We start from the raw sequence: 10,180 nt of genomic DNA, 5'->3' as shown, positions 1-10,180 counted from the left end.
ATTTAGGAGTGACAAAATTATAATATATAAAAAAATATATGTATTGATAATGTAATAGATTTTTTACATTATTTTATTATCATTTATATTAAATCTTAAATGACTTTTAAATATAAATAATATAAATGAATAATAAGTAATATAAATATTCATAATGTATAGATATTATGCTCTTAAAATATTTCAAAAATTATAAGAATACAAATATATTTTTGTCTATTTAATTTTTTTCCAATGGCTAAATAAAATTTAAAATGTGACAAAAGTGAGAAAAAAATCAGATACATACCAATAAGTTTATTAGCCATATATTTGGATATATTCTATAATAAAATTAAAATCTGAACGAGATTTTATGGTAATCTTTGAAAAAATCACTTATTGAAGTAATCCATGATTTGTAACCAACAATATATCTCTTATTTTTGTATCTTCCTAATATTTCACTCAAAGGTTTATATTGAGAGTAATAATATAATGATCTCGCATAAAAGTAAGTGGATATTTAAACTAGTGTATTTTCTCACATAAATAATTTTTTGGATTAGGCTCCATAAATTTATCTCATAAACAAAATAACTGAAAGTTTGTTTTATATTACTTTAAGTTAGGAGTTACATTTTTAATTAACTTTTTTTCTTCATATTAAACGAAATTAAAATAATATTTTTTTAACTAAACTCATGTGAGTAAGCAATGGTTAACTGAATCACGGATTTATTATCCTCCTTATTTGTTATCTTCTTATTAAAATAAATTATCTAACATTTGAAAGCAATGATTTTGAGCCTTACTAATAAATTACTCGTGCATATGTACGAGACAATATTTTTTTGTTATGTGATTAAAAATATACATAATATCAATATATTAATATAATTAAGAGCATACATGTAATCATTTGCATGTCAAAATCACCATATCAATTTTACTTGGGTAAAATATGTGTATAAAAAATTTAGTCTAATCTTCTTGAATGATTGGCATATATTAATTTAATGGCAAATTATAATATAAAGGATGAGATCCCAAAAGTATTATAGTTATTTATTTTATAAAAATCAAATGGTTCAAATTTATTCACTAATTACAATTAGTAGATTTTTATAGAATGAATAAGTATAATATGAAGTAATTTTTTTACACTTTCTCTTCAAATAAGTGGATCCTACATATAATATAATCCTCTTGCATGTGTCACTTCTTGTAGAATCCAAGTGAAGTGATTCACACCAAGGTAATATAGAAGGTTTCAACAAAGAAAAATTGGTAAGAGACATTAAGAAAGAATTAAGTAATGAGAAACATTAAGCAAGACCAAAAATATATTGAGCATTAATGTGATTTCAATAACATTGACATTCCCAAAAAATAAGACACAAATAAACCCTATCAAAAATGTTATTTGGAACCCTATTATTCGATACTATAGTCCATGGATGAGTTAGGAGAGAGTAACCGTTCAATTTTTTACAAGATTAATCTTATCATATAACAATGATAAGATTAAAATATTTGAAAATTATATAAATACAATTGTACTTTTGTCTATTTAATTTTTTTCTAATTAGTAAATAAAATTTAAATCAATCACAAAAAGAGGAAAAATCTTTTTAGATATATACCTACAAGTTTATTGGTTATAAATTGGTATATATTCTATAATAAATTTAAAATTGGAGATCTTATCATAATTTTAGATCTTCATCGTATTTCACTAAGGTTTATCGAGATGAGGGAATGTCAATGATATATATCCCGGATTGAAAATGATAATAAAGTTTATATTATCTCACAACATAATATTTGAAATAATTGTTTATATTACTTCCAATTAAGTTAGGCTTTACATTTTTAATTAGTTTTTAGGATTTTTTTTCTACACCCATATATTTTGCTTTTTCGTACTAAAGATGATTGTTGCCTAAAATTTTTTTGTGTAACCTTCTTGCAAATATTAATTAATTGGCAAGTTATAATATAAACAAGTGATTCATGCCAAAAAAATAGAAGGTTTCAACAAAGGAAAATTGGTAAGAAATATTAAGAATGAATTCAGTATTGAGAAACATTAATCAAGATCGAAAATATATTGAGCTTTAATGTGATCTCAATAACATTGACATTCCCAAAAAATAAGATACAAGTAAACCCTATCAAATATGTTATTTGGTACCTAAAGGAGACATTCAAATTTTCATAAATGGACCGTCATTCTAATTAAAAACAGATTGACTAAGGTTTTCATCATTATATTTGTTGTTTGTGATCTAAGACAAGTGTTGAAGCCATTTTTCTTGTAGTTTGTTGAAGATCCCTACACAGTATAATGTTGTTGGATTGTATCAATGTCAAGTCCCTTAAGCTTCACCACTGATTCAACATGTCCCTTTAGAGTATGAAGCTCCCTAAGCCTGTGAACCAATTTCAAAACTTTATTAGACACTTTCATATAGATGATTTATTAAATAAGCCTTCAATATTACTAACCCGACTTAGTCGGAGAAAGGTTTGGTTGTTATTGTAATTATTCAATATGATTATCGATTACCTTGCGACCTCAGCACGTCTTTTTGCTTGCTCGGCAATCTCTGAAAGCTCCCTATAGCTATTCTTGTCATTGAAAATGTTGGTTGTTTCGGGTGGTTGAAGACCATGAAGAGTCCTTTGTGCAGTTGCCCATTGTGCTTCTCTTTCCTCTTTGCCATAATCTTTCTTGGTAGTGAATGCAGTCTATCATTACAAAGCATAAACAGATTTAGAATGATGATCTTTCCTAAATCAAGAGCAACAATGCAATAACAAACAATAAAGAAGAAATCTAAGTTACCTTGTTCTCCAAAAGATTATTCCAAGCCTTCCCACTTAGAGCATAGCGGATCGCGAATTTCAGTATATCGAGAGGGACATATGTCACCAAACTGTACAGCCAGATTACACCAGCCCAACCCCATCCCATTCCCTTAATTCTTGCAAAACTCCAATTAGCATATACTGCTAGAAAAGTTGCCACCTGCCAATTACAGAACAAATTATTAGACAACTAAAGAAGATCAATAACATTTGATTAATCATTTAATGGCATTGCTAGCTAATAGAGCACATTTGTAGGTTCTAATTTACTTAATACTGAACCATGGTTTCATATGGTGACAAAAGTTATTGACTTTATCTCAGATCATTGATTGTGCTCCCAAGTTTTTTGTTTTAGAGATGCGTATTACATTTTTTCCCGTGGTTAGGGATAGGGAGGGTAAGGAAGTGTACATCTCCACATCCCACTAGGTGGGTAGCGGGCACTTCATGCACTATGCCGCCCTTTTGCGTGGAGAGAGGGACAAGTGCATGAAGATTGAGATCAAGTTGTTGGCATAACAGAACAATTTCAATTGTATATCAAAAGAGAAATCAACACAAACATGTTTTGCAGATACGAGAATAAGAGGTTCAAGATTACCAATTGAGCAATCAGAAAAGCGCCCATTAGGAGAAAACCAGGTCTTTCAACATAGGACCAGCTACGGGACCTAGTGACAAATATAAGGGCCTGACTTATAATACTGACTTGTAGGTACAGGGCTGCCATCATTTCTGCAGGGTTATTTCTCAAAGACCTAACACCAAATTTGTCCTGCAACATGGGTAATTATGCTCATAGTCATAGTTAGCTCTTACATTTTTTGCTAATAAGCAATAACATTAAGAGAAACACGAAATATAAATTATTACCGAGAAGAAGTCAGTATCTTTCATGAGCCAGAAAAATATCACAGTCATTAGTGCCATGTAACTACCTAGCACAACACCAGTAGCAAATATCTCCTTCAATTTCCAACTATCGGGCAAAGGTGATGGTTTCACTCGATCCTTAGATATTGTCATAATGGTACCTAAAGATAAAGCGGAGAAAGAAATTAAAATAAACAATTTCACAAAATAGTCGAAGTAAATGACATGAAGCTCAAGAAAATACTATCTTACCATCATTTAATATGGCAATAATCAACACCATGAAGGGTGCAAAATCAAACCTCCAGATCAAGGCAATAAACATGAAGCCAAACTGCCAAAAGAACATAAATTATGTGAGCCATGAATATAAAGTACTAGAAAATGTTAACATGTTTTTTTTTAATCGGAACTATTTTCTTCACTTACCACAATACGAATGGTGATTGACACAGCATAGATCTGTCATAATCAATATTAAACATTTCTGAGTTTAGATTGCCAATGTATTAAAATAAAGTCAAGCAATTAAGTTGTGTAAGCAAGGAAACTTACAGTATAATTTTTCATCCTTTGGAAAATTGCCCTGCTGGTGAGCACTGCACTAATAATGACACTTAGACCAGGTTCAGTGAGGACAATGTCAGAAGCACTTCTAGCAGCATCTGTAGCATCAGCGACGGCAATACCAATATCCGCTCTCTTTAATGCAGGGGCATCGTTGACACCATCACCTGTCATTCCACATATATGCTTCCTGTCTTGTAGCCTCTTCACAATTTCATATTTGTGTTCTACCATGTCATATAAATAGTGAAATGTTAGAAGTGTAATATTGCTTAAAAAATTAGCAGTCTGGTCAACTAAAAAGCAAGATATAAGGAGGCAAAGGATGTCTGGAACATTTAAAAGCAAAAAATAATAGATGATGGCACCATCATTTTAATAACCAAATATTGAAGTGAAGTGAAGTGTGGTACATGCTATATTATATAGAACATACCAGGAAATACTCCAGCGAATCCATCAGCCTTCTCAATCAGCTCATCAACAGGGAGAGATTCAATAGCAGGATCTTTGTGTTGGCCAAGCAAAGAAGAAGACGGGTACATGTTTGTTCCCATCCCAAGCCTTCGTCCAGTTTCCTTGGCAATAGCAAGTTGATCCCCTATAAAACAAGAAACCCGCAAACAACTTCTAAGGTACATGATTTCAGTTATGTCTGGAAGAAAGTAAGACCTTAAATCATACCAGTAATCATCTTAACATTAACACCAAGATTCAGAGCTCTTGTGATGGTTTCAGCACTATCATGCCTAGGAGGATCAAACAGTGGTAGCAGACCAACAAATTGCCATGGTGCACCAGGACTCTCTTTTGTTCTCTCGGGTACTTCCTATAATAGACAGATCACACAAGCAACAATAAAAGATGGGTACTCAGTTAGGTTGTAAACTAGAAATGCTAATATCTATTTTCTTTCGAACCTGTCTAGCAACACCCAAAGACCGAAGTCCACGCTCAGCAAACTTATCAATAGTAGCATGAGCCCGTTTCCTAACATCCTCTTTGCAGTTGCAGAGGTTCAATATCTAACACATGACAAAAACATCAATTAGCCATATTCATAAACATAACCAGATAGTGCCAATAAAACACACAATTACCTGCTCAGGAGCACCTTTGCTAGATCGATGCCAATTTCCATCAGAATCAATGTAAGTCAGAGCGGTCCTCTTATCTACAGGATTGAATGGGAGAAAGTGGACCTCCCTAATACCAGCTCGTGCCTGGCCAATTCATAGTGAAAGTTAGAAATTTTGATCTTTATCTCAAGTTCAATATATATTTTTCTCTTACTATTTCTTGTATGAAAGAAAGATTATTTTGGCACATTTACCTCCTTTGGGTCAGCAAGCATCCCAACAATCGCAGCATCTATAGCATCTTGATTCTCAGTCCTAGAAGCCCTTGCCGCGAGAAGGATAACATAATCCTTCTCAACACCCTTAGCAAAGACCTCAACCAAGTTTTTATCAACACTCAACTTATTTAGAGTCAGAGTTCCTGTTTTGTCACTGCATAGGACATCCATCCCTGCCATTTCCTCAATAGCTGTCATTCTTTTTGTGATTGCACCTTGCTGAGAAAGCCTATGAGAACCAATAGCCATAGTAACAGATAAAACAGTTGGCATGGCAATTGGAATTCCTCCGATCAAGAGAACCAACAAATTGTCAATCCCGTCTCTGTACTTGCGGTGTTGTATTGGGTACATGACTATGAGCTCAATGACAATTCCAACAGCAATTGAGCAAATACAGAAATTACCAATTGCTGTAAGGACTTTCTGAAAGTGACCAACTTGGTTGGTGCTGTCTACTAGATGAGCTGCTTTACCAAAGAAGGTGTGAACACCAGTAGCAATCACAACTGCTTCTATCTCACCCTTCTTAACAGTTGATCCAGAAAACACTTCATCATGGGGTTTCTTTGTAGCCGGAAGAGATTCTCCGGTTAAAGCAGACTGATCAACACTCAAAGCATCACCCTCCAGAAGACGCGCATCAGCAGGAATGATATCTCCTAGTTTAATGCTGATTATGTCTCCTGGCACCAAAATCGCAGCATCTTGTTCGCTCCATCGGCCATCTCTCAGAACCTACAACATATGACAATAAAAAGTTTTAATATGGTATAAAGGGCTGAAAAAAATAAACTTTTTAGATAAGCTTATTAAATTAGATTAGTATGGACCTTGGTTTTGGGAGCTAATCCAGCCATGAGTGCAGCAGCAGCATTACCAGCATTGTTTTCCTCAATAAAACTAATTGTGGAGTTAATAACCAAGAGAACAATGATACCCACAAAATCTTGCCAATCAGGGGGTCTTCCATCACCATTAGCCAAAGCAATAGCCATTATAGCAGCTGCTTCCATGACCCATGATAAAGGGTTCCACATAAACCCCAAAAACTTCAAAACTTTGCTTTCCTGTTACATGAACACTCAATTAAGAAACCATTATATCCATGCATGCATGTATTCAAAATGAAGCAATATACATATATAAAAACATTATTTTGGTTTTTGAAAAGGGACCTTTTTCTCTTCCAATTTGTTTGGACCAAAAACTTGAAGCCTACTGGCTCCTTCATCTGAGGTTAGACCTTCTCTTGAACATTTTAGTTGTTCAAACACTTCATCCACTGGAATATGTTCCTGTGTACAAAAATATGCTTTCAATGTTTCATTCTTATTTATAAATATACACCAACAAATTATCTAGTAACTTATATAATATATGTTATTAGCTCATTTTAAACAGAATTCAACCCATTGATGTGGCCTATGCTACTGAAGATTTAATATGTTCCATGGCCTTTTGGATAGGCCAAAAAAACAGATGAAAAATATTACATAAACATATTTGATATTATATCGATATATTAAAAAACATATGAAATTTTATATAACTTCTTTATATATCTTTATATAATAATAATAATATATAGTAATATAATGCTATGAAAAAACATGTTTTTTGTTCTTAACGAATATGATTGACTTGTTCTCTATAAAAAGAGACTAACACCTATAAAGTTAAAGTTTAAGAACCAAATTGAATGGCTAAATCTCAATGATAGCGGCTTTAATCATTAGCAAATATTCTTTTATAAGATAATAAAGCTATATATATATATACCCAAAAAGAAAAGGAGACAAAAAGGCTATATCAATGTCAGCGGTGTGAGGGACACGCGTTAAGGGCGCGTGAAATTAAGGATATAAAAAAGTCCGGTGAGCTTTGTAGTGCTACGAATGGGGATCAGCTGTCCCACTTTTTGATGTCCCATTGTGTTTCAATCCAATAGAAATTTAACACATACTTGAAAGATAATATATAATAATATGTTTATGCTTTATAAAATTATATTTTTATTATTAAAAATATCACCAGAAACAAATAATTGACTCTACATTAACGTTATAGATAGTTAGATACAAAAATGTTAACTACAACTACCCAAATGTGGCAAAAAACTACCCCTCACAATTAAAACTCAATAAAGTACCAAAATCAATGAGTCAGAAATAGAATTACGTAAGCATATCTCAGATATATGTGTATGTTTTGGCAAACATATTTTAATTTCACATAAAACGATAGTGTTAACTTTTACACTCATTCCAAAATATTTTGATGCTTTTAAAAAATCAATAAACAGTAATCCTATTTTTTACTTAAATTATTATTTATCACTCATTTTTTACCTTATATCTCTTAATCTCAGTTTTTTAGCATAGTTAAATATAGTTATCATGATTTCTTAAATTATATATAAAATTTGAAACATTAAAACATGTTGAAAGGAGAGTGTAACTATATACATGATGATATAATGAATTTGCATGAATAGAAATAGTAAAGTGAAGTGATGAAAAAAGAAAGAGAGAATTATGAAATCTAACCAGATCAACGTTCTCGTTTTTAATCTCCTCAAGACTAATAGCACCCATGTTTGGATGAAGAAGCTAGAAAAGTGTTGAATGAATTCGAACACACTTAAAGAAGAAGAAAGGGTAAATAGGGAAATAAATGTAATGAAGAAAAATGTAATGAAGAGAAGTGCAAAGAAACGCAACGTGAGTGAGAATGGGAATTTCAGATGAAGGTGCGGTTATATATATATTGCGTAGTTCAGATGAAGGATAAAATGGGAATTTCGAATGTTGTGGGTGCGGGTTTATGCGTTTTATGGTGGTGGGTCCCATGACATTTTTATTATTCTTCCTATGCTCTTATCTCATCATATCAGGGGTAGGTCTTTACTTTTTTTGAAGTTTTTTCTTCTTCTAATGCACTTCAATTCCTCATTTGCCCCTTTTATTTCAATTTTCCAATTTTTATTTCTCTCTTTCATAGTTAAAACTTTCAATTCCACACGTAATCATGCATGTTTTACATATACAAATTTTTAATGACAAAAGATGTATCTTGCAATGATGTAACAAATATTATATTATTTACCATTTATTTTTAATTAGTATTAACTTTCAAATAAAAGTAGAGAAAAATATGTATACATTGACAGTGCACAAGTTCTTATAGTGTCAATGCAATCTGCTATTTATTTTTAATCATCATTGACTCTTCAAGAAAAGTAATCTAAATAAAGGGTGAATAATTTTATGACTGTGTATACATCTTTATACAGTCGGTGCATAAATATTACATTCATAAAAGTAATATGAATAACTATACGAGTACATAAATATTATACTTTTTTTAGTGAGTAATGATAAGTAATTATGTATTCTTATAAAATCTTTATACAAGTGCTTATATAACATAAGAAAATAACATAAGTTGGTTATAAATCAATAATTTATCACACGTGTTGTTATTTTTTTTATTTACTTTTTCTAATGGAAATTAACATTTAACTAGTTGGTATGGGGTGGGAGAGGCACACGTTTTAATTTTTAGAATTTATTTAATTATTATTGCTAAAAATAATTTGATATGATGTAGAATATTTTATTTTAATAGTTTGAATTTCGACCCCTTTTGAATTTATTTTAATATTTTATTTTAATACTCTTTTTTAGATGAATATTTTAATTATATTGTGTTTAATGATTTAATTGATGTTGTTCTTTGTAATAATTGTTTCTTATGAAATATTGTGTTGTAATGTGTAATTGATATGATTCTTTCTATTAATTGTTTATTTTTCAGGGAAGATTGTAATGCATGATGTGATTAACGCAGTCATGTTCATTGTTGACTTGTTGTCGATGTATTATTATTACTAGCTTGTTGACAGGCACTACCATGCCTGTCAACTCGCTTTCCTATTGTTTGTAATGTGTATTTTACATATTAAGTTGTATTATATATTGTAATTTGCAGTTGAATATATATTCGTTTGAGATAATTGTTCAATCTTAAAGAAATGATGCATATACAATTGTGTTCATCAAGAATAGAGTTGATATCTTCACTTAATTTTATTTTCTAGCAATGTTGACAGGTAGTACTGTGTGTCAACCCGCTTTCATATTGTTTGTAACATGTAGTCTGGATGTTTTAAATGTCAAATATTCACATACTCTTTACTCAATTGCATACATTCTGACCAATGCAATATATTTCATGCATTCCTATTTTTTAATTTAATGGATATACATTGTGACCAATGCAATAGATTTACTCAATAGATTTTAATTAATTAGATAAAAAATCACTTTTATATGTAGAATATACATTACAAATGATAGGAAATTGGGTTGACAGACCTGGTAGTGTCTGTTAACACGCTAGAAAATAAAATTAAGTGAAGATATCAAGACTCTATTCTTGATGAACACAATTGTATATGTATCATTTCTTTAAGATTGAACAATTACCTCAAACGAATATATATTCAACTGCAAATTACAATAT

At 31.1% G+C, this 10,180-nt stretch overlaps 1 protein-coding gene and 1 long non-coding RNA gene across 2 annotated transcripts; one reads left to right on the top strand and one right to left on the bottom strand.

Annotated features, from left to right (window-relative positions):
• LOC109344165 (plasma membrane ATPase 4-like) lies at positions 2,060-8,329 on the bottom strand. Its single transcript, XM_019582806.1, has 16 exons — positions 8,203-8,329; positions 6,832-6,951; positions 6,487-6,723; positions 5,630-6,391; positions 5,397-5,519; positions 5,217-5,321; positions 4,981-5,125; positions 4,733-4,897; positions 4,285-4,523; positions 4,159-4,191; positions 3,982-4,063; positions 3,730-3,890; positions 3,458-3,631; positions 2,831-3,013; positions 2,552-2,733; positions 2,060-2,414 (listed from the first exon to the last, which is right to left on the bottom strand). The coding sequence occupies exons 1-16, from the start codon at positions 8,248-8,250 to the stop codon at positions 2,318-2,320; spliced, it is 2,856 nt and encodes a 951-aa protein (XP_019438351.1). The 5' UTR covers positions 8,251-8,329; the 3' UTR covers positions 2,060-2,317.
• LOC109344172 lies at positions 4,078-4,397 on the top strand. Its single transcript, XR_002107291.1, has 2 exons — positions 4,078-4,193; positions 4,287-4,397. It is a non-coding gene; the product is annotated as an uncharacterized LOC109344172 (long non-coding RNA).

Source organism: Lupinus angustifolius, chromosome LG03 (genome assembly GCF_001865875.1).
Source record: "Lupinus angustifolius cultivar Tanjil chromosome LG03, LupAngTanjil_v1.0, whole genome shotgun sequence".
Lineage (NCBI taxonomy): Eukaryota > Viridiplantae > Streptophyta > Magnoliopsida > Fabales > Fabaceae > Lupinus > Lupinus angustifolius.
The sequence above is the reverse complement of the archived record's forward strand: the minus strand, read 5'-3'. Positions and strand labels throughout refer to the sequence as shown.

Bases quoted from the DNA above. Each gene is read 5' to 3' on its own strand.
- LOC109344165 (XM_019582806.1), bottom strand. From the start codon at position 8,250: ATGGGTGCTATTAGTCTTGAGGAGATTAAAAACGAGAACGTTGATCTG. The intron at 4,064-4,158 runs GTAAGTGAAGAA...TTCTTTTGGCAG, and splicing joins CAATCACCATTCGTATTGTG to TTTGGCTTCATGTTTATTGC. The intron at 2,415-2,551 runs GTAATCGATAAT...ATTGGTTCACAG, and splicing joins AGACGTGCTGAGGTCGCAAG to GCTTAGGGAGCTTCATACTC.